This window comes from Diabrotica virgifera, chromosome 7 (genome assembly GCF_917563875.1).
Source record: "Diabrotica virgifera virgifera chromosome 7, PGI_DIABVI_V3a".
Taxonomy (NCBI): domain Eukaryota; kingdom Metazoa; phylum Arthropoda; class Insecta; order Coleoptera; family Chrysomelidae; genus Diabrotica; species Diabrotica virgifera.
Genome location: NC_065449.1, coordinates 38,453,656 through 38,479,174, shown reverse-complemented (window position 1 = coordinate 38,479,174; position 25,519 = coordinate 38,453,656). Strand labels below are relative to the sequence as shown.

The 25,519-nt window shown below is 34.4% G+C and overlaps 3 protein-coding genes across 4 annotated transcripts; all 3 read right to left on the bottom strand.

The window, feature by feature from the left end:
• Positions 1-10,052: 10,052 nt before the first annotated feature.
• LOC126888497 (uncharacterized) lies at positions 10,053-11,315 on the bottom strand. The gene has a single exon (XM_050656834.1). The coding sequence runs from the start codon at positions 11,313-11,315 to the stop codon at positions 10,053-10,055; it is 1,263 nt and encodes a 420-aa protein (XP_050512791.1).
• Positions 11,316-12,506: 1,191 nt separating this feature from the next.
• On the bottom strand, positions 12,507-13,726 carry LOC126888473 (uncharacterized). The gene has a single exon (XM_050656804.1). The coding sequence runs from the start codon at positions 13,716-13,718 to the stop codon at positions 12,939-12,941; it is 780 nt and encodes a 259-aa protein (XP_050512761.1). The 5' UTR covers positions 13,719-13,726; the 3' UTR covers positions 12,507-12,938.
• A 4,362-nt stretch (positions 13,727-18,088) lies between these two features.
• LOC126888474 (uncharacterized) lies at positions 18,089-24,438 on the bottom strand. Of its 2 annotated transcripts, XR_007699571.1 has the most exons (3): positions 24,389-24,438; positions 23,193-23,516; positions 18,097-19,449 (listed from the first exon to the last, which is right to left on the bottom strand). XR_007699571.1 is itself a non-coding variant. In XM_050656805.1 (2 exons), the coding sequence occupies exon 2, from the start codon at positions 19,447-19,449 to the stop codon at positions 18,850-18,852; it is 600 nt and encodes a 199-aa protein (XP_050512762.1). In that variant the 5' UTR covers positions 23,193-23,570; the 3' UTR covers positions 18,089-18,849. The 2 variants fall into 2 exon arrangements, 1 of the variants encoding a protein (XP_050512762.1); XM_050656805.1 differs by lacking the exon at positions 24,389-24,438 and having other exon boundaries at positions 18,089-19,449; positions 23,193-23,570.
• Between the last annotated feature and the right edge of the window lie 1,081 nt (positions 24,439-25,519).

The following is a 25,519-nucleotide window of genomic DNA, read 5'->3' as shown; positions in this document are numbered from 1 at the left end:
CAAGCCAGCAGGCATGGTCCCTGTAGCGAAAAATTGGAGGAGCTAACCAACTGGAATCCAGAGGAGATAAAATATCTACTAACAAGGTTGCCTCCAGTATAATACCTCCACAAGATCAGACATATACTACCAAAGTAAAAAGAGACTAAGGGTATTAAAACAAACGAACAAAATGGACTCGGGTATTCAGAAAGAATTCTTATTTGTGAAATCACTATATAATGCGATGAAAAAAATAAAATAAGGTAAAGCTCCTCGGTGAATGACATGCATTTTGGGTTCCTGATACACAGTGGTGCATACACGGTACAACATCTAAGGAGATCAAAGTAAACAAAGGTGTGAAGGAAGGTGACAGTATCTCCCGGACACTGTTTAACCTGACATTGGAAGCAGTAATAAGGAGGACAAACCATGCAAACAAAAACATTATTACAGATCAACTTCAAGTAATAGTAAATGCAGCTGATTTACTCATCATATCGAAGACGAAGATGGCAGTTATAAAAGAAGTTGAAAAATTAGATAAGTAAGTAAAGAGAATAGCGCCAGAGATAAACCAGCACAAAACAAAATACATGGCGATAGGGAAGAACGACAGAATTATTTAATAACACAGAACCATAAATTTGAAACTGTATCCACCTCTAGCTTAAAGCTATCCGTTTCCATGTTTATGATCTTTCGCTCTTTCGTTTTGTAGATTTAACCTTATTTTGGCTCTTACTGGTCTGTGATCGTTTTTAAAAAGTCATTAATAGAATGCAGAAATAAAAGTGTGGTTGCAGTTTTTCAGTAAAGGCTCAGTATACTTTCCATCGACATTATGTCATTTAATTTTACCTTGACAGTTAATTGACATTTTACATCTAAACTAAAGGTTTTTTAAACCACTTTGTAAGTGACTTTGCAAAGGTTTCAAGTATAACTGTTGATGGTTCGATAGGCCCAAAAATTTTTTTAAAAATTGTACAATCCCTAGTTATTATTTATTTCTTTTATGTAGTTTGAGTTTTTAGAAGTTCTCCCACGGCAAGCTCACCCTCCAAGGCAAATGATCCGCCATTATTATAGATTTGTTCTTATTCTTTAGGTAATTAGGTTAACACTAGAAGCACCAGAGCGGTCATTTTGACTGCTTTCTATTTTTGACACTCTGTTTTACTCATTCATAGTTATTTTAGAAACTTGATAATTTATGACTTTTCCTAGATCTATTTGAAGATTATAATTTCTCTTTTACAGCAACTTGGCGGAATTACTTTTTAAGATATGCTAATGTCTACCTAGAAGCACCAGAGCAGTCATTTTGACTGCTTTCTCTTTTTGACCCTCTGTATTACTCATTCATATTTATTTTACAAAATTTATAATTTGGGACTTTAATACTTATTTGAGGATTATAATTTCTCTTTTACAGGTACTTTTACAGTATAATTACATTTTAAATATAGTTAATGTCTACCTAGAAAAATTGGGTAGTAATGACAAGGTATTCTACATTTTGTTCTATTTTTCTGGGAAGTTTTTACTTATTTTATGTATAAAATACTCTTTGCAAGTGCGTGCTCAATATGTATTTTGATTTTTCATTGTGATCTTTCTCTTTTCTGCTGTTATCACGTCTCGTCGATATTTGACTGAGCAATAACTATTGGAGTGGTTACAGAATTTGGCAGATAATGAATATGAAGTAGGGTTATGTGATGAAAATTTATTCAATAATGAGGAAGACGAGTATGTGCCTGATAAAGTTGATCAAGGACATTCATCGGATAGCGATTCTGAAGATGAAGTTGAGATTGAGGATATGCTCAGTACTTCTGCTTCAACTTCGAATGCTGACTTCAATACCTCTTTAGGAATTATTACCAACCAGGTAAGAGGAATTCGCGGAAGCAGTTTAGAGAATTCCTCCATCGACACTATAGGATGGGAGTTACTTTGCAATAGCGCTAGTTACACCAGGTTAGCAACTATATTATATTAGTAGCTTCACTAGCTTAGGTATATTTATGTATTCACTTAGGCATATAATATTTTTGAGCATATTATTTTTTTATGTGCCTATCCGTGATGAATGTTGTCAACCATCATGGGAATTTTTACCTTATCCGCAGAATGTTCTTCTTCCTGAGCCCCGTTTTCCAAATATTTTTCCTTGCAGGATGGCTTCTAGAAGGGTATATCTGGAATCATTTCACATAATGTGTCCAAAGTATTCGAACTTTCGAGATTTGATGGTGGTAGCTCTCGGTTCTTCTACATTCTTCTGAGGACCTCCTCATTTGTGACTCTCCGATTCTTTTGTGGCTATTCTCCGATATAGCCACATTTGGAATGCTTCCAATTTTCTGCACATATTCTTTGTTCAAGGTCAACGTTTTAACACCACAAAAAACAACAGAGAAGACGTAGCAGGTGAAAGTGAAAAACATGTGAAATTTGTCATATACATAAATGTAAATAAATTTTGTGTGGGTCTTGTACAAGCAAAATTGAAAAAATTTGCTACTGCTTAAATCGTGCTTAAATAATTAAATAATTCATTTAAGTTAATTAAATATGTCTTTTATTGTTACTTATTAACTCAGTATAGGTTTTTATCAAGTAAAAAAGAATTCAAAAACGGCTGGCAATAGAAATTCTAATACCCGTCATTTTGACCGCTGCGGTGCTTCTAGGTATGCAGAAATGTTGGTGCTTCTAGTGTTAAAAAGAATAAATAATTTTACGGCATATAACGTGTTAAACTATTTCAAGTATTGGCATGGAACATGGGCAATTTCTGGGAAAGACAACGTAAAGTTTGAGATCGTAATTTTATTACCCTTCTGCAGTTCCATCTCAGAAATCCACCACCAGTTTTTCAGAAGTTGGCAAAATGATTTAAAACAAAAAGTCAGAAAATCTGGTAAAATATACCAACTGTTACCGCAGTGCAATTCCGAGACATCTTTGATTTACCCTTCGAATTTAGAGACTGTTCTTATGAAAATGTCTATATTACGGAATAAGCTTGTTTCCAACGAGTGACTAGACTAGAGAATAATCATTTACGGATATGTAATACGAAAGGAGAGATTTGGTCAGGATGTAGAAAATTTTGCAGAAATTGTACGTTTTTTTTAACGAAGTATTTATGCGAATAAATAAGTTGTTATAATAAACCTTCATTTAAAACTCTCTAGTGCCCCAGTCCGCCTCAAGGCAAGGTATTAATAGTTTCCTGGCTTACTATTTAAGTACTTTATAGCTGCAATGGTCAAACCAGCCTATGCATTAGATAAGATAAGCACCAGCTGTTAAAAATTTGGCCAATCAGTCAAATTTTTACGCTGCAATTTTCAGTTTAGTGTAAAATTTGGTAGTGGTACTAAAAAAACTCGGGCACTAGAGGGTTAAGCCATATATGCCAGAATTTATCTTGTTATTTTTTTTGTAACTGTTATGTAATTTATAGTAGGGAGGAAAGTGTGCTAAATTTGCAGTTACTCGGGCGTTATGGGGACCTATTGGGTTGTGAAGATTATGTCCTAAAACCAAAAAAAGTTGAGTATAGTTTTCCATTTAAGTGGGGACTTTCCATTTTTTAATTTAATTTTCTATTTCCAGCAATCGTTTTTTTTTCGATTATAGCGCCATCTATCCATAATTCGAAAAAACGTCTCGAATAAACTTTACTTATTTTTACGCAAGGAATCCAAATCTGCAATAAAAAATGGGGGCTCCTATTTAATATTTTAAAGTAACCCCCACCCCTCCCACGTGCAGGGTCGTGTTTGGTGTCATTCGATAGATTTTTCAAAAATATTGAATACGTGAATTTTGAATTTTTTCGATCTGATGTTTATTTAGCGAAATATCGCGGGATTCCCATTTAACATTTTAAATTTACCCCCACCCCTCTCCTTGGGGGTCGTGTTTGATATCATTCGATAGATTTTAAAAAAATATTGGACACGTATTTTTTATTTTTTCGATCTGACGTTTATTTCTCGAAATATTCGTTTTTTTCTTGTAAAACTTTGTGACTCACCCATTTCTTTACGCCCCGCTCAAACCGTCAGATTTTTTAAATATATACTGCTCTGCATGTACTTTATCTACGTACGTTATCTTAATCTGACGATTCCGAGTTTTTCTAAGGATATTTTTTTTTTCGGACCCCTCTTAACGAACTCCCCTGTATTAAGATCCAATATGCGGTAGGGGTTCATTTACAGGGTACAAGGTTTCTCCCCATGTCATAATCTGACGCGCTCGAGTAACTGCAAAAATCCTCGCTTGGGCTCCCCTACCATTATATTTAAATCCTTTATTTATGTTGAACTTTTAAAGGGACAATAGGAAAATGCATAAACAAAAACTCTATGTAAATCTATGATTATTTATATTGAACTTTTAAAGGGACAATAGGAAAATACATAAACAAAAACTCTACGGCACTTTGACAGTTCTAATGTCAAAGTGTCACGAGGGCAAAACAAATCGATAATTTTTAAGAGTTCGAGTGTAATTCGATAAGAATATTTCATGAATCCAACTGTTTTTTAAACCATTTTAATTTTTAATTACTAAAATTTTTAAAAATCCCAATGAATTGAATAAAATATGTCCAATTCAGAACGTCTTCGGACCTATCAGTTCATCATCAGTGAATCTAAAATAGAATAAGTAATCCCACTATTAAAATTGAAAAGATGGTTGAAATTTTGAAAGTTAAAAAATTGTGGTTATGATTACTTTTACTTGCTCAAATACTTGCTAAATAGCCCCAGAATCAAACATGGTTGTAATTATAATTCAATCTACATTATGTTGTTGTAATATTGAAAAGGCTAAACGCCGATGTTAATAGATATATCCTCTGGGAACATGGTGAAACTCTAATCGGAAAACCTAATCAACCATCTTAGGCCAACGTTGACTACCAAGTGTCAAACGTTTGTAAGGAACTATTTGAAGTGACATTGACAGTAAAGGAAGAACGTACATAGTCGATTTTCAAAAGTGTTAACAAAAGGTCATGATCCAAAACAATGATATGGTAAAGATTTTAATATCTGAAAATGTCTATCATTTAAATCTATTGTTTTTTAAAAAAGAAAATTGTGTTTTACACGATTTTTAAAATATAAAATTATTTTAATTTAACTGTTTACTACAAATTGACTATAAAATTAAATTGATCAAATTAATTAAAAAGGAAGATTGTGAACTGATTAGTAATAATGATAAACAAAAAGATTATATACAGCGTGTCTACTTAAGTTGGAGACATATGGGAAACTTTTTTATTATTAATTTTACGAAAAAAAGTTATTCTTCATAAAAAGTTCTGCATGCTCTAAAACCTAAGATTCAATCATCAGATATCAAATTTTATCAATATTATACGAAGTATGTCAAAAAATATGAATTTCACTCAAGGGTAAAGTAGCGTTATTTCTCTGAATATCGAAAATTCTTATAATAAAAAGTTGTTTGGGATAAAAACCAAGATCAAATATGCAATTACATGCTTCTAATTAGAAAAAAAAATATTTTACAAATTTTTCTCAAAATGAAATACCCAACATTGTTTTTATTTATTATAAATATGATAACTCTTTTATTATTCATTTTTCGAAAAAAAGTTATTCTTTATAAAACGCTCATCAAAGTCTATATTCTAAGAAGTCTATATCAATAATTAAAATATTGTGAAATATAAAGGTACTTTACTCCTAAATGAAATTCACATTTTTTGACATACCTCGTATAAAATGTGATATCTGATGGTTGCAGTTTAGGTGTGAGGACATACAAAGCTTTTTATAAATAATACTTTTTTTCTTAAAACTAATAATAAAAGAGTTATCATATGTGTAATAAATAAAAACCAAGTTAAGTATCCATAAATTTGAGAAAAATTTGAAAAATATTTTTTTTTCAAATAGAAGCATGTAATTGCATATTTGATTTTAGTTTTTAAATCCAAAACACTTTTCATAATAAGAATTTTCGATATTGATGTATATAAAAGTACTTTACTCCTGAACGAAATTCACATTTTTTGACATACCTCGTATAATATTGATAAAATTTGATATATGATGATTGAATCATAGGTTCTAGAGTATGCAGAACTTTTTATGAAAAATAACTTTTTTTCGTAAAATTAATAATAAAAAAGTTTCCCATATGTTTCCAACTTAAGTAGACACGCTGTATAATAGATATAAGATAAAATAAGTAAAAGGGCAGAATCCGGGCCGCGGGCCGGCTTTTGCCCACCCCTGCTGTAGACATACTATGATTCTAATACAGTGTCATAAAATTTGTCGTAGGTGCAGGTCGAGATATCTACAGTTTTCATAATTCCGCTCTACGTGGATGTAGTTAGTTTATTAAAACTTTATCGAGTGGATATATACAATGTGTTCATAAATCTAACAGTTTATTGTTATCGTAAACATGACTGTAAAGTCGTTTCAAACTTATTGGGCATTAAACAAAACATTAATTTTAAATCAATATAAGGACAAAACCAGTTGTTGTAAAAACGTTAAGTGAAAAGTATCACAACGGAAATTTTTATACAGGATGTTTATAGTCTAACGGGATTTCAAAAGGAATAATATGAATATGTTCCTGCTACTTATACGTGGAACTATTCTGTGATGCGAAAATTATAGTAACTAATGAAATAGAATATCAGCCGAGATTAATAAATTGGATATTTCAGTTCCATGTTCCATCAATAGAGAAAAAAATGACGAAGCGGAAGAGTATACAAAAAACTGTGTAGTACGATAAACAAAGAGCGGACGACAAAAATGTTAATAGAGGTACAAATATACAGTATCCGATGAATACCTTTATTAAAGGAACACAACGAAAAGGACATCAGCTCGACCTGACGGAAGTGTAAAAAATTACATTCGTGGAAACCACCAAAAAATCAAATACATTATCTTTATCCTTAATACATGACCATTCACTAATGATACTATCTTTTTACTCGTTTTTTCCTGATTTTTTCTTCGCGATTACTATGGGATCACTAACATGAGAATTTAGTAACATAAACATAATCGATGATCCTCTTATACCGTAAGGTGTCGAGGTGAGAATTTAGTATCATCTACTATTTAATTGTAGTAGGGGAGGAAAGTATGCTAAATATGCAGTCACTCGAGCGCTTTGGGGACCTATTGGGTTGTGAAAAGTAGGTTCTAAAACCAAAAAAAAGTTAAGTAAAGTTTTCCATTTTAGTGGGGACTTTCCATTTTTAATTTAATTTTCCATTTCCAACAATCGTTTTTTCCGATTATAGCGCCATTTATCCATAATTCGAAAAATGTCTCAAATAAAAGTTACTTATTTTTACGTAAGGAACCCGAATCTGTAATAAAAAATGGGGGTTCCTATTTAAAATTTTAAAGTAACCCCTCACCCCACCTCCGTGTGGGTCGTGTTTGGTGCCATTCGATAGATTTTTCAAAAATATTGAATAAGTGTATTTTCCAGTTTTTCGATCTGATGTTCATTTCGCGAAATATCGCGGGATTCGTATTTAAAATTTAAAATTTACGCCCCACACCTCTCCGTGGGAAGTCGTGTTTGGTATCATTAGATAGATTTTTGAGAAGTATTCAGCATGAATTTTTTAGTTTTTCGATCTGTCATTCATTCGCGATGTTTCGTGGAATAGTCATATAATGCTTTGAGGTATCTCTCTAAATTTCATCCGTCGCCAGGATTTAGTATAAAACATGCTAATGTAAGACTTTTAGTCGACATTTTAAGGGTTTTACCCATGTATTTTTGGTGGCTTAGCATGTAGAGCTTGCAAAGAACACTGATGATACTCTCTTTAGAGCGAAAACGTTCTGTTTTTAATGTAGCCCTTTATTGGGGTTTTCAAATAAATATACCTTTACACAGAAGATTTTTTCTTCAATTTAAGCATAATTGCTTATAAAGCTTAAATATTGCTTATATTTCTTAAAAAAAACAACATTTTTTGTTTAATTTATTAATGTTTTGTATTTTGATAACGATTTCCGTAGTGGAAGTCGACACGTCAAATAAACTTAATTTCGAAGTACAATTATTGAGGCTATTCCGAACTGTAAATTGAGAGAACAAATAATTTGATTCTACATGATATAAGCCATTCCTAATACCATAACCTTTTCACGTTTAATTTAAAATTCCACTCAAACAAAAATTCGTTCGCATTCGCATGGCATGAAACAGTTGATAATTTCGGCGAGATATTCCAATCTACCGCCAGGGACAATAAAGTGAGGCTGAAGCCATATGTCAGGTGCAAAATTAAGAAATCTCTTTGTCGGTGTCTGGTTTAATTTTTTGTAGTTATCTCATCTAAAAAAGAACGCCGTGATGTCATTGTATGTGTAGCGGAACTCTAGCATAAGTAGATTTAGCCATCGGATAAGCTTTTATGAGTACAGATCGCGTTCACACAATGGCAAAATAAAACCAAAAATGACACTAGTAGATGATCTAAACGGGTGTCACTACAGATATAGGGAATTCTGTGTGTTAGAGAGAGAGGTATGTGATGTCACAGCTGATATAGGAAAGTATGTGTGTTAGAGAGAGAAACATGGTATCTCTGCTGCTATTGGTCCGATTTAAACGTACGACGGCTCGTTGGAATGGGCGGGAGATAACGAATACAAAAAAACATGGCGGCATAGTGTCAAAAGGGCGCTTTCCGATGTGACGACGTCCGATGGGGCGCGTTCCGATGTGACGGCGTTCTAGCGCTGATCGATCGGTGCGCGATACCAGATGTGCGATCGGTACCTTAATTTTTCGCGGAACGCGAAGCAGATGCGCGGTCGGTACCTTAAGTTTTTCGCGGATCTCGTAGATACGAAGCGCGCGGTAATTTTGGAATTTAAATAAAACAACAACATAATGCAATTTTTTTATTAAAAGAACTTAAAAGGAACACAGCGGCGCAGCGGTGCGCGATACCAGATGTGCGATCGGTACCTTAATTTTTCGCGGAACGCGAAGCAGATGCGCGGTCGGTACCTTAAGTTTTTCGCGGATCTCGTAGATACGAAGCGCGCGGCTGGTAATTTTGGAATTTAAATAAAACAACAACATAATGCAATTTTTTTATTAAAAGAACTAAAAAGGAACACAGCACGTCAACGCGTCACGTAAAAACGTCACATCAAAACGTCACGTAGGCTTGTGAAATGTCACGTGAAAACGTCACGTCAAAGCACGTCACGTAAAACGTCACGTCAAAGCACGTGAAAACGTCACGTCAAAGCACGTCACGTAAAACGTCACGTCAAAGCACGTCACGTAAAACGTCACGTCAAAGCACGTAAAAACGTCACGTCAAAACGTCACGTGGGCTCGTGAAATGTCGCGTAGGCCTTATTGTCATGGTTGAATCATCATGTAATATAAGACTTGATCAATAAATAAGGCGTTTAAATAAAAAACCCATAACTTTAAAAAATATTTATTTTGTACACAGAAAAATTACATTGGCATTATTTTATTGACAAACCAGTCACGCAGGCGATTCACATTTGTTTCTGCACATGAAAATAATCCAGCGGCATGACATGGGGGGTTTGCAGTAAAACCAAGATTTCCAGCAGCACGAGGCGTACCATCGAACTTGCAAACATCAATAATATGAGGAAAAATTCCAAAAACGTGGCGTTTCTTATCCAAATATTCTGCTTTTTGTTTCCCTCGAACGTAGATACAGTCAGCTGTATATAACAACTCGGTTTGCAGTATCTTATTTATTTCAGATAGTTCAACTTCTCCATCAGAGTACCGGATGCCTAGCAGATTCTTCTCCACGTATGATGCGGTCTTCTTATCCACATTACTTAGCGCATTGAATGGTTTCGGAGGCAAAAAGATGTAATGACTTCGTTTATAACCTATTTCAATGGAAAGTTCTTTAGGAACAAACCACCCATCCACAACGAATCCCTGAATATCTACGAATGCTATTCTCATGATGATTGCTCGTGTACTACTGACACCTCATGCATCTAATTTAGACTTTTTACAATTTCGGTGAGAGGGAAGTACTCCATTACACAGTCGTGAATAATAATACAATAGGCCTTGGTATTGTCGGGAAAACCGTTATTCGCTTCAATATCGAGTTTTACGTCAACGGTGGATGCTTTCATGCTTTCTTCTTGTTTCGAACAATCGATAACGAACAATGCACGATTCTTAAAAGCTGAGAAATCGAGTAGAGGTCGTTTTTGTTGGGAATGTATGTAGCTAGGATAAAATTCGGTATAGTTAAAATAGGCTTCATTGTAATCGGTTTTGCTAAAATCCAATTGCATTCTCTCGTTTGGCCAGTATTCTCCATTTAACGATAATCTAATACTTTGGATGTTGACATTGTCAAATAAAGTAGGATCAGCTGTAATCTTGTCGCGTTTGTTGGTTTGAAAGAAAACAATAACATAACGAGGTCTTTCAACTGATGTGCTAGTTTTAACAGCCCAAACTTCACGCCTGGCACCTCTCGTAATAGCAGGTAATTCATGTAATTCCCACTTTCTAAACGGAATAACTATAGGTTGATCTTGTTGAATAGATTTCATGAGTTCCAATTTAATATCATCATTGGGGAATATGTGCTTCACTCTAAGCTCAATATTGGTAATGTTAATCTTAGCGGTTGTAACAGTTGTAGTTTTGTCAGCGTTTTGTTTTTCTGTAATAACTATGCAATCGTTATCATTTCGAGCTCGAACTAGTCTTATTGTTTGACGACCACACGTAATCAATGGATAATCATTAAAAATGTTGAAAACATGCTTAAGAGGCATCTGTATGCTGAATGAATGATCTGCAGCGTTTAGAATTGGATCCTTAGGGTAATTCCATCCAGCCATAACCATATAATTAGAATCTTCTTGCGTATAACATGTCATGGCACGTACAGCACTTACGATGCCAGGATCCCGCACTGTTTCCATCTCCCTTGCGCTTTCGCTGTACGTACACGAATCGAAAAGGAAGGCACCCACATTATTTGCTAGTTTGACGCCACCATTTCCAGTTATTTCGAGTGATCCTTTAATGCATAACAAGGTTTCGCTCATTGCAAAAAACGAGTCAACTTGATTAATGCTAAATTCGACAATATCATTGCAGTTGAATGATTTGATGAATGGCGCATAAGTTCGGTATTCAGCCTTTCGAATCGATTCATCAAATATTGGCTTACGATAAATATCAAATATTGGAGGCATTGTGATGTTGTTTGAACGCGCTCTCTTTCCATACATTGTAGTCATTTTTTCAGTTTAAAACCCAACGTTTGTAAAAACAATTTGTTTGCGGACGTAAGATGTTGCTGCTTAGATGGTTGCACAACTAATGGTGTTCTGTAGGTAGATTGTTTAAGATATTGCTGCTGAGATGGTTGCACAACTAATGGCGTTCTCTGGGTAGATTGTTCTATTACTAATCCCATCTGCTTTTTGATCTAAGTTCCAGCACCAATGTGCTCTCTTCTCCTCTAAAGTTCACAGGTCGTCCTTCTTGATCGACTGCCAACACAGTGATATTGGTAATTTCACGCTGTGGCACAACAGGTAAATACAACAAATTGTGAGGGGTTTCGTCAATTGCGTACCCAGGATTTGATTGTATGACAAATTCGTAGAGCGTGTGAGCAGGTCTGTTACCGTCAAAGGCTCCGGTACTAATGTTGCATTCAAAGCGTATGCTAGATACTTTAATAATCCTAACAGGTAGATCTGAAGAATGTGTCTGTCTAGGATTTAGTATTACGGGAGAAAACCCTAATATTGTACCAAGACTGTCATTTGGTTGAAATGAAATTTTAAATTGACTGAAGATTTCGCACTGCAACGTATTGTGGTTAGGTTTTAGACTAAATATCATGTCAGGTTTAGATGTATTGGCAGCCCCCAATTTCTTTTGTATGTATTCCTCAATATCGATAATTTCATAACATCCATCGGGGAAATCAAAATGTTGCACTCGGTTATTGACATCGTAGTAATAAAACTTGCAATTTTCGATGTTTGGTATACTGTTGTAAGAATGGAAAAATCGAAGAGCTATTTCGTAATCTTTTTTCGGATCTAATACGATCGGTGTGGTAGGTTGAAACGAGAATATGTTATTCGTGCTGTTTACTCTCAACAACTGCGACATGATGACTGATTCAGGTCAAGAGATTAATAGGTTTATATACAGTAAAAAAACAAATTTATTCACATTTTTTTTATTTGTTCTAAAGCAAGTTTACATAAATGACAAGATGCTTGAGAACCGGGTGGGCCATCACAATGAGTCCTCCAATCAGGTCTGTTGTAATGCACGAAGCAGGGAAGTAGTATCTGCAGGTTAAATTCTTGTCGATATTCCCCAGGCAATTTATGCCATATATATAACAATTCTGTAGGTTCTACAGTTCGTATAATATAATCTAGCGGTATTAATTTTAGTTCTTCTTCACTGAATCCTTCAAAACGTTTTTTGTGAAACATATGGTCCAGAAGCAGTTCCATGCCTTTAATATGCTCCATTATATAAAAACTTTAGGCATAAATGTCCACAAATGATTTGATTGTAGGTTTGATACTGATGGTTATTATAGAAAATTTTTGTATGTGTACCTAGATATTTAACAAGTTCTTTGGTCGGCTTCAAATTACCAAATGAATCGAAATACTCTACGTCGTTGTTTATCTTTCTATATGCTACCCAATGTGTTCCGCTGTGTGATGATGCATCTAGATTAACTATTGCGCATTCACGTTTTCGAGGACCGTGTCTAGGCAGAGTGTCATTCATGAAAACACCTCGAAAATGTGGGATTTTAAGTGTTTTCGCGTAATGCGCAATCTCTAAGTCGTACAGCGGACGATTGGGTAGCTTTATTGGAAGTTTTTTTTCAGATACAAACCGAATCCGCCTCTTGGTTTCTTACGCAAGTACAGACCTGAGCCGATGTGTTCCATCGCCTTATTATGGCGCATATCCTCTTCCAATTTCTTTTGGGCGTTCTTTGCGTCAACCACAGTCTTCGCCACCCCTGCTGCACCACCGGCTAAAGCCCCCAATGCAGAAAGACCTGCAAATAGGGGTATGAGGGGTAGGAAACCTCCAGATTTTAGTGGCAACACTCGTGGAAGATCAACTGTTTTTCGTCCACCAAGTTTTTTAATTACCGATTTTGCTATTCGTACAGCTGTCAAAGCAGTATCTCTTAACGATGCTCCTCTCTTCATGGACTTTGCAATTTTAGGTACCACATCCCGATTGAAAGAATAACGTCCCTTTCTTCCACGACGACGAGGACATCCCATTCCCAACTTTCTTTTCGTTTTCATTCCACCGGTTACAAGTAAAGCAGCACTTTTTTCGCCAAAGCTAGCGTCCTTAGACTTGAATCGCTCCCAAGCCCTATCTTCCAATTCTTTATCGGCCTTGTGACGTTCTTCGAGAGATGTATGATGCGAATAAGCGATATCGTGTTGTTTACAAGCTGCGTCTAAAGGATTAATTCCCGGATCTCCGCGTGCAAGACGTTTTTTTAGTTTTGTTCCAGGTCCACAATACTGATAACCAGGAATATGAAGCTCAACTGGAAGTTTATTAATTAGAGAGTTCAAAAGACCTTCCCCTTTGAACACCAACATTGGACTGATGGTCATGCATTTGGTGACATTGGTAATATATTGTTCATATTGTTACTATGTTTAACACACGATGAGAGTCATTCAACAAGAGCAGACGTTACCAATTGATAATCTAGATATTGTACAGAAAGCAACCAACAGTAAACATGGAAAATTATTACCAAACTCATTCAGAGCCATTATTTGTGGTCCAAGTGGATGTGGAAAAACTAACGCCATGCTATCACTTTTATTTAGTCCAAATGGCGTCAAGTTTAAAAATGTCTATGTTTATTCAAAATCCCTCTTTCAACCGAAATACCAACTATTGCGAGATGCATTAGCGCAAGTCAAAGGTGTAGGGTATTTTCCATTTAAAGACAATGAAGAAATTATTGATCCCAACAAAGCTCAACCAAACTCTGTGTTTTTATTTGACGATGTCGCATGTGATGGCCAACACAAGATTCGTGAGTATTATTCCATGTGCAGACATAAAGATATCGATGCGGCTTACTTATGCCAAACATATTCAAAAATACCTAAGCAGCTAATAAGAGACAATTGTAACATGATTGTGCTGTTCAAGCAAGACGAGATAAATTTGAAACATATATTTGATGAACACGTATCGCCAGACATGTCATTTGATGAATTTAAAAAAATGTGTTCAGAATGTTGGAGAGATAGGTATGGTACTGTGGTAATTATGAAAGATTTTGCTCTCAACAATGGACGATATCGCAAAGGATTTGATAAATATATAAAATTGTAAGATGTTTGTTTAGTCGCCAGCAAAATGCCAGATGATACGGTCGCCATTGCCCTTCGCAAGAAGAAAGTTACCGAATTGGCTAGATCAATTCGCAAAAAATATTTGGCATTGAAGTTAGGTAGAACAGAGCAAGATGAGTCACTAAATAAACTTTTTAAACCAATCTCGAAGCCTCTCAAGGATATTGCTCAATCATCAAAAACGTTACATCATACTATCACTAACAAGTTTGGACATGTTAAAAAAGAAGAGGTGAAAAAGGAGGAGGATGAGGATGTATTTCTTGATGCACCCGAGGCACCTGATGAAAACATTCAAGAGCCAATCTCCGGTTCTAACGAGATTCCGATGGACGCCACAGACGAATATATCGACCACTATCCTCCAATAAGTCACAAGTACATAAAAGAATATTTGATAAAAGACGATAAAATCGATAAAAACTATGGTCCATTTTACGATAGTATTAGTGGCTGGATATTGGGAAAACGTCGAATAAACTTTGACAAAGACAATGGAGACATAGTAATAATTCGAGAACGGGATTTTGAAGAACGTAGGTTAAGTGGTACGCCAGGCCTATATCACCTTTTATTTTATGCCAACCCAAACCCAGAACAGTATAATGATGAGGATTTACAAAAGTATAAAACACTGCTGATTAACACAGAGATTCATCTGGATACCTTAGGACGCCTTAAAGGTTCCAGCGGAGAAAAATATCATTCTATTATTAAACCTCTATTCAAACCATCTGATGCAACAATGAAAAAGCATGCAACTCGATCACAAAAAGAACTCGACCACAGAACGAAAACAGCTCGGTCAGCATCTTCATCTACGGTCAAAGGAACGGGGTTGGATGACTCTCGTTTAACATACAACGCTGCACCCTTAGAGTATATTTATTGGGATGACGTCAATGAGTTAGTTGATCGTCTTAAACTCTTGGTGGCTTCGAAAGACGCCGGCAACACATCTCACGACAACGAAATCGTGGCTATCATCAATGAACTAAAAGAAGCCAATATAATAGAGTAACTGAGAATGATGGCATCATTTCCATTATGAGTGTCGACAAATTCGGTCATCACTCTCGTAACAGTATCACCCAAAAGGCAGTACGAGTTACATTTCCACATACTCCTGCCGGAAACATTAATGCCGAAAATGTGAAAATTTGTAATGTTAAGGACCCATCAGAATATAGTGATGCTGCAACGAAAAAATACGTTGATAATCTAATAAATGAGATGCGTAGCGTATACTTTCCAATAATTAAAGCCCATGATGCGATATTAGATCAAAAATCTATTAATATAAAAGATTTAACAATCGGACTAAACGAAGTAAGAAAAGAAGTTCCACTGCTCGAGCAAAAGCTACAAAAAATAATCGCAGATGCTATGAATACACTAAAAAAGGATACGGAGAACAATATAAATAAGTTGTTGCAACAAAAAACTAATGATATACAGGATTTAGCCGTCGGACTAAACGAAGTACAAAAAGAAATTCATAAAACCACAGTTCCACATTTAGCGATCGAACTAAATCAAGTAAGAGAAGAGCTTCATAAAACCACAGTTCCACTTCTCGAGCAAAAATTGAAAAAAATAATCAAAGATGATGTGAATACACTAAAAAAGGATGCGGATAAAAGCATAAAAGAAGCTGCAGAAACACTTGCAAACCATACGATGCACGATATGAAGATGGAACAGAGGTTAAAACAAGTGGAGCAAACATTACAGGATATAGTACGTAATATTGATCTATTGCGCACACATGTTGTAGATGTAGATGCTGGTCGTTAATAAGAAAATGTCTACAGAAAAGGAACAGGTGGTGAACGAATTGCATAAACCAGCACGAAAAATCTATCCTCGTCGACGAACAATAATCAAAGGAATCGATGACTTGTGGCAAATGGATTTGGCCGAAATGCGTCCTTACGCACACCAAAATAAAAATTTTAAACTAATACTAGTCGTAATTGATTGTTTTTCAAAATATGTTTGGACACGCCCTCTAAAGACCAAGACTGGCGAGGAAATTACTCAAGCATTTTCGGATATTCTCGCCCATACTCGACGACTTCCGAAGAACCTCCAATCCGATCAGGGAACAGAATTTTATAACAGAAAATTTCAAAATTTAATGAAAAAACACGAAATTAATCATTACAGCACCTACACGATTAAAAAAGCCGCCATTTGTGAAAGAGTCATTAGAACGTTAAAAGCAAAGTTGTACAAGTATTTCAGTTTACATGGATCATACAAATGGTTAGAAGCTCTACCTGTAATTACCGAGGAATACAACAATACAAGGCACAGTAAAACGGGATACACACCATCTCAGGTCAACAAATCCAACGAAAAAGCTATTTTAAACAAGAGTTATAGTCATTTAAAAATTGCTGGTCCAAGAAAATATAAAATTGGTGACATTGTGCGTGTCTCAAAGACAAAACATTTATTTGAAAAGGCCTACACGCCCAATTGGACGACGGAATTATTTAAAATTGTAAAAGTTAAGATAACAAATCCTATAACGTATTTGCTTGAAGACATGCACGGTATACCGATTAGCGGGGGGTTTTACGAAGAAGAATTACAGAAAACATTAAACCCTGACATTTACTTGGTTGAAAAAGTACTTAGACGAAAAGGCAATAAGATGTATGTGAAATGGCTCGGTATGGACAGCAAACATAACAGCTGGATTAACGTTAATGACGTAGTTTAGGAGGATCTATCTTTTAATCCGCCGCGTAGCAATACATTTTTTGCAAAGAGGTTGTTTTTACCACAAGGAGTAGGGGAATATAAAAGAACTCATGCTTCAGTATCAATGTCAGTACAAGTGAACATGAGCTCTCAAGATAGTGGGTATTCTTCAGGTGGCTCTCAAGATAGTGGGTATTCCTCAGGTGGTTGTGAATTTAGCATCGATATGCCTAGCAACGAAGACTATAATCAAGAATTAGATAGAGCTTTGGAAAATTATGAGGCTGCCGCCAAATCAGAAGTTTTCTACCTGCTTGCAACAAAATACACGTTATCGGGCTATGAAGTACAATGTGGTATAAGCCCTGCAAGATCATTTTCGCCTGCAGTGATTTTATCTCAGCAATATAAACCAACCAGAATATCACTCAGCGCATACGAATGGTATTCCTTTATTTCAATCATTACACAACAACTAATTGATTTTTTCCAATCAACTGATGACCTCATGCACCCAACTTTTCCATGCGAAGAATACTGCACTGTTACCCCGATAGTTTACGATGATTGTAAATTCATTATTGTTAAGAAGCATGGTGTGGAGTACTATATGGATGAAGAAGAAGTGAAGCAAATTGTTGAACTTAACACTAGTGTGCTATCGCCTCGTATGCAGTTGTTAGAAAATTTGAACTTTTGTGAATATTATTATAATGTTTTAGATTTTTGTAAAAATGCTGCAGATAGTTTAAACCCCTTGCAAATATTGTATGCTTTTTGTTCTATAATGTCAGATGATATGACAAACAATGCTCTTAGGGAGTTCATTTATTTTTATAAAATTAGGGTAATTAATGATTTGAATAAATAAAAAAAAAATACCAATTTAGAGTTTTTATTTTACCATAATATATATATTACAAACTATTTTACAATATATATACAAGAAAGAGAGAGATAGCACGTGGATATTGTTATGCGTTTAGTACAAAAGAGAGATAGTAGCTTATGAACATAATTCGTCTCAAAAATCAATTTTTATATATTTGCAATTTGTAGTTTTAATTCTCTTAGACAATTTACTTAGGATTGTATTCGCTATTTTTTGTAAATTGGGGGGAATCCATAGGGAGCCCCGCATCTTCGACACCCGCATGACATCACTTTTTCACAGTTCTTCACAATTTGTAGTTTTAATTCTCTTATACAATTTACGTTTAAACTGAATCGTATTTGCTTGGGAATCTTAAAATTCGCGGTACATCCTTGCTTGCTGTACCATCGTTCAATACCAATCACATCTTGAGGGAGAGGATGTTGCTCTCCACTTGGAAGCGTAAATGTCTTTGTATTAGCATCAACTACATCCCAATAAATTTTATTGGCTGCTATTTGTTGCAGATTAGCGGGGGTCCATAGGTCTGGTGTAACACATCTGTGAGACATTTCAACGTTCTTCTGCAATAAAAATCTATTCTAAAATACTGTAATGTCCCAATGGTAGGGTTCTAAAACTATTTGGAATTAAATATCTTTTATCGTCATAAGGACTTAGCGCAATTTTTGTTTGTTCTATACTATAGACGTTATGGCTATATGACCGAATGGAGTGTTGAGTAGCAGTTTGTTCCTTAAAAAAGAATCAATATTACTGCCTACTTCAGACTTCTGGTTCAGAATCATCAAACCTGTTATTTCTAGGCATTTCATGTAATGCATTAACGCAAGACTCGTAATCTTTTAAATCGAATAAAACTTGAGTAAAGCAACTATTGCACCAATAATATGGTTGCTGATATACGCATTCAACGATATCATCAGCATCATAAACTTCGTGAGTATGGTCGTAACGCACCAGTAAAAATTTATTTAAGGTCTCATGAGCATTTTTGAATGCAAAAAAACATGATTTACATACGTTTAGGCGATGCTGCTTAAGATAATATCCATTAGCCCATACACAATAACTGGAGTGTTCATCTTCAAATATACTCCCCCAATCTGACTTTCCTAATACGACATTTCTTAAATGTGACGGTATGTGTTTAGAGCAAGCAATAAATTCTATTCCTTTATATGAAGGAATAGGATCATTTTTAGCACTGCTTATCATCGTTTCCCATTTATATAAAGGAAATTTTTTTAATATTATTTTTGTTAATGTCCACGGCAAGGGGGACTGCTCGATGAAATATGATGCTGATACTGTTGTTTCACAGATTTTTTTGATAGACAGGTCGGTCAATGATGGAACATTCATCTACAAAAAAAAATCTATTCTAAAATACTGTAATGTCCCAATGGTAGGGTTCTAAAACTATTTGGAATTAAATATCTTTTATCGTCATAAGGACTTAGCGCAATTTTTGTTTGTTCTATACTATAGACGTTATGGCTATATGACCGAATGGAGTGTTGAGTAGCAGTTTGTTCCTTAAAATCATTTAAACAGTTTACATAATCATCGAATTTTATAACATTTTTTACTATATTATATTTAGTCCCTTTTGCTTTTTTAGTGATTCGACCAGATTGAACTTTAAAAGTATACATTTTTGATCGTAATCCCACAAATTTTGTCATAATTTCTCCTTTATTTTCATCTTTCATTACTCCTAAAACTTTTTTATTTACGCGAGGAATATTATAGATATTATCTACAGCGTAATCGGATGTATCAAATTTTGATAGATCTTGTTTTATTACTTCCTCATATGCATCATGACAGTACAGTTCATAAATAAAGCTATCGGTATCCATATACATTAAATTACATTTATCTGCGCCCAATTTTGGAAGCATATAGTCGTAATGAAATTGGTACATACATAATTTTGATATATCTAAAACAGTCATGCCAATGTATAAGGGTTTATTAAAAACTAGATCTGATTTAATCAGTTCTATAGCTACTAAATTTTCATTAAATATCTTTCTGCTATGAAACCTGGCACTAGAAATTAAATTTTTAGCACCATATCGCCCATTCCATGATCTGACTAGTTTTACTATTCTATGTTTCCTTATATTCTCCATAGTCTTTCCAAATACACTATTATTGGCCAATTTGTATAAATTTCTTCCAAAATCGTTCGTAGCTGCAGCTCTAAGTCGAGTATTTAATTCTATGTAGGGTCGCAGCCACGCAGACTGCTTAAATTTCAAAATTTTATGAATCTTTTTTAAAACTAACCCATTAGCCAGCATTTGTTTTAAATTTCTATAATGAACGATATATTCTTTTTTATTATAAAGTGTTGTCATTAGTTTAGTATGATTTGAACCCAAAGCTTTGCGGTGTTCGGCAGCGAATGGAAAATCTGAGTGCAGATCATGTAATTGGCGAGGATAGTCCAAGTCAACTTGTAACATGTACCCTACGGGAGAGTCATCAGGTACAGACATAACATCAATGTCTTTGGCATCCATCCATTCGAACCCTCCGTAGGGTAAGGGTTCTCCCATAGCCCACCCATATAAATTATTGACATCAAAATACATTAAGTATTTTGAGGGCTGTGCGGGGTCATAATTAGACATGTACTTATTATTGGCCTCCGACATTCTACCGCTACATACTGAAATTCCTCCACGAATTGCTTTCTCCATAAATAGTATCATGTCAACGTCACGCAATAACTCGAGGTTACACCCCACGTATTTCAACATACAATCCCAAGAATAACCGGGCATTGTGTAGTACCAGGCTGGATCTAACCCATAAGTTATAAAACATTTTTTGCGGAAAGTTTCAAAAACATCTGCTAAAAGCACAATATCGGTTTTTAAGTACAAATCTGAATATTGACCTAAATTTTCAATGTTAAAGGTATCCCAAACTATTTTAGCATGAGCATACTTCTCATCTGTAAGATTCGTATCGTTTAGCTTATTATAAAATGCCTCTATTGGAGGTAAATCGGTAATGTTTAATTTTTCCCAAGAATCAATAAAATCATAGCAAAATACCCCTTTTTTAGTTATTAATTTAAATTCATCGTCACTTAACCTGCTAAATTCTCGCTTGCAAATTTTAAAGTCATTTTTATTTAATGTTGAGACCAATTCATCTAAAGAGGCTCCTAAAAATCTTAATGAATCAATAAATCGAAATTTTATATTAGTAACAGCATCGTTAAGTGTAAATGAAATGTATTTTTCTTTATTGACTGGAAGTAGACTAATATCTCCTTTTTTGCTTAACTCTGAAATTATAAAATGACTGTCGTAGCCACTCATATTGTGAAAAATAACTGGGACGACAAACAATTTTTTGAAATTTAAATTACAGGCTTGGTGGGCGAAATTTCTGAACTCCCCCGTAAAATGGTCGTGGTCTTTAACAATGATATCTGTAGGAGAAAAACATTTTTCGCATATGTGACACCTTGTGGCTTTACTGGTACTCGGGTTTTCCTGCATTGGTATAATTTTCTTAATTTTCGAATGAATACTTTGAGCTAAATTTGGTAATTCATTAGCAAACCACTCCATGCAGTCAATGCCTCTATAACTCTTAAAAAAAGACAACTTTTCATCATAGCTACATTTTACATAGTATCCAGCACTATACGGAATATGTTTTTGATATTTTTTAGTACAACAGGATGTTTGGAGGTCTGTAACTTTTTCTAACATGCACTCAAAATCTGCATATATGACAAATGGCGTTGTTTGTTTATAAGTATAATTTTTAAAACTAACAGCATCATATTTAGGAAAAGACATTTTACAATTATTCATATCTGCACACATTTTTTCATGTTCCGACAATTTCCCTTCAGTTGAAAAATAATTTAAGCATCTATTGCAAAGAAATAATTTGGCCTTTCTTTTATTTAATTGACCAGCAACTAATTTAGACATATCCGTAATGTGGCAGTAGTGGTACTTAATTTCTGAATTATCATTATCCACTGGAGGTGCTTCATAATCGTTTAATTTAGGAAAATAGTGATTCTGAATTAAAAGAAGATTTACATGTTTGGCAACGACTGTTTTAGTTAATCTAGCTGGATATACTGTGAAAAATGACTTTTCATTATTTTCTATTAATTCTAAAGCAAATACATTGACTGATATATTATTTAATTTTTCAAATTTTGAAATTTGATGTAACGGCATTGGTGCCTCTAGGTCTTCTGTTTTTAGTACTGTACTGTACCATGGGTATGAGGATGGGAGTTCTTTATGTGCTTTAGCTGGATAGAGGGCACTAACTATTGCCCAATAAAAACATGCTTGATCAGAATTTTTTACATTAATACAAGCACGCTTTTTTTGAATACTCTCAGGAAGTTTAATATACGAGGAACCATTTCCAATTTCATATCGATTAATATTTACTTCTAAAGATACAATTCTATTTAATGCAAAACCGGAGTCCCTTTCCTGAAACTCGGATAATTTAAGATTTATTTTATCTTTAACATTCTCAAAAAACCACCGCTCTGTATCGGTAGATACGTCTAGTACAGCATTTTTTGTATTAAAATATTTAAAATTTACAATTTCCTCCTCCCCCGATTTTTTAATAAATTCTCCACAAAAACAAACATTAACTTTAACAACTTTATCTGCTTTTAAAATTTTTCTGATTTTATTTTTAAAAATAATATAACAATCATTTAGGAAATGTGCTAAGTCCTTATGCCATAAATTAACTATAACTCCAGTTTTAATTCGACTTTTAAACGCGGAAACTACATTTTCCCATTTAACTCTATGTTTTAGTTTGTTGTCTAGCCCCATACCGACATGTCTATTGAAAATAATCTGTTTAAAATGTTTAAAATGTCCTACATGCGTTTGCAGTTTTCTAATTGTACCTATAGGCAAAGTGCGTTTTTTTATTACTTTATTACAAGTTTTGATTTGTTTCGTTAAGCGTTTCACCCAAATTTCTTTGTCTTTAGCTGTGAATTTATCAAAAACTATCTTTCTGATTCTTTTGATGAATAACAGTAAATTTTTACATTGGTTAACAATATCCATATTGCTTACCTCTCTTTCTCTCAGTATTTTCGCTTAGATAATTTTAAATGATGTCATGGGCTGGTACTGTTGGCCGCAGTCCACCAGGCCGTGATAAACTATCGAATACTTCCCGCTCGAAAACTCCTCAATGACGGGGCTGTAGGTATCTGTGACTCTAGGCGGTAGAAACACCACCTCTTCCCCCAAATCTAACAGAACAGCTTGCCCAAACTTTGTCTTCACAATTTTGGCTCCCGTAATGGGTACTGGAATGTCGATCGGTAATTCTTTGAGTTTCTTCACGGGTTTCCTCGCTACGACAGATGAGGCATTAATTTTTGATAAATCCATCTGAAATGAAGGAGTGATATAAATAACCAAGCAAAAACATTGAGTTGTATTCAAAATCAAAACACGAAAAGATTTAACAAAGAATAATTACGAAGAATGACGAATAATTGACATTCAGCATGCTAACATTAAGTCTTTTTTGTTTGTAGACAATCAGATGTCGAAATAATAACTATCATCTGGAATAAAGGGATAAATAGCAGAGTAGAAAACATTAATTAAAAAAATCAAAGAAAAACAGAACAGATTTAACAAAGAATAATTACGAGAAAATAAAAAAGAATAATTGCCATGCTGGCATGAGGTCTTGTAGACAATCAGGTGCTAAAATAATAAATCTCATCTGGAATAAAGGAATTTTATAAATAGCTAACCAAAAAACCGAACAGATTTAACAACGAATAATTACGAGAAAATAAAAAAATAATTGTCATGCTAGCATGTCTTTTTTGTAGACAATCAGGTGCTAAAATAATAAATCTCATCTGAAATGAAGGAATTTTATAAATAGCTGACCAAAAACTTGAAAAAACCGAACAGATTTAACAAAGAATAATTACGAGAAAATAAAAAATAATTGTCATGCTGACATGAGGTCTTGTAGACAATCAGGTGCTAAAATAATATATAAATAGCTAACCAAAAACTTGAAAAACCGAAAAGATTTTAACAACGAATAATTACGAAAAAATAAAAAATAAATGTCATTCAAAATGTCGACAATTAGATAATTATTTAATGTCGAAATAATAAATCTCAGCTGGAATGAAGAGATTTTATAAATAGCAGAGCAGAAAACATTAAGTTTTATTCAAAATCAAACAAGAAAAATAAAAAAATATTTAACAAAAAATAATTAAGAGAACACTTACCTTGCAAAACTAGTTGAACCACAACAGTACACTAACAGTAAGGAATAGACTATGGAATAGACCGTCCTGAGGTGGATTTTGAAATTTATACGGTTGCGTGCCCCACCCTATGACGTGTTGTAGAAAGTGTGCGTGTGCAAAATTATATTCAGTTTTATCATTGTCATTGGTTTTAAAAATTCCAACATTTTCTATGCACATGATAAGAAATATAACTCAATAACAAAATGTGGGTATGATAACGAAAATTGCATAGTAATGCGATTAGACCCTCAACCGCTATTTCCTATGCGATATGTAAATTATCTGCTAACATTTATTTTCATTATTTTCAACTAAATATTTTTTAGAGTTATGGGTTTTTTATTTAAACGCCTTATTTATTGTTCAAGTCTTATATTACATGATGATTCAAATTTTCTCTTAACAATTTTAAATATAATCTTTATAATTAAAATAAACACTGAAGCTAATATTACACAAGTCATTGCAAAAACATTATCTATTTCACTTTTCATGCTTTCTTTGTTCATCGTTGTTGGCGTCGGCGTCGATAACATCATTAATAGTAATTGGATGAATTCGCCTTGTTGGAGTTTCCCTAAATAAGTAATCCGCAGCACTTGAATATTCTTGTCGCAGCTGCTGGCTAAATTCCTTAGGTGTCCAGTCTATGCTGCTTCCCAGTGTTAGGTTCTCTATTTGTTTTATAACCTTATTTTTATCCTCATAAAATAAAACCTGACTTCTTAACTGTGTCAGTTTTTCTCTAAATTCTGCTAATTTACGTCTATACTCATTCAAAGACATGATGTTACTACCTCACGTCGCGCTGTGACAATAAGTTCTTGCGACTGAGCTCCCCATGACAATAAGGCCTACGCGACATTTCACGAGCCCACGTGACGGTTTGATGTAACGTTTTACCTGACGCTTTCACGTGACAATAAGGCCTACGCGACATTTCACAAGCCCACGTGACGTTTTGATGTGACGTTTTACGTGACGCGTTGACGTGTTTTGACGTGATGATTTTACGTGACAATAAGGCCTACGCGACATTTCACAAGACTACGTGACGTTTTGATGTGACGTTTTTACGTGACGCGTTGACGTGCTGTGTTCCTTTTA

What these genes read in the sequence shown, in the direction of transcription:
- LOC126888497 (XM_050656834.1), bottom strand. Translation starts at nt 11,315, where the DNA reads ATGTATGGAAAGAGAGCGCGTTCAAACAACATCACAATGCCTCCAATA.
- LOC126888473 (XM_050656804.1), bottom strand. Translation starts at nt 13,718, where the DNA reads ATGACCATCAGTCCAATGTTGGTGTTCAAAGGGGAAGGTCTTTTGAAC.
- LOC126888474 (XM_050656805.1), bottom strand. Translation starts at nt 19,449, where the DNA reads ATGAATGTTCCATCATTGACCGACCTGTCTATCAAAAAAATCTGTGAA.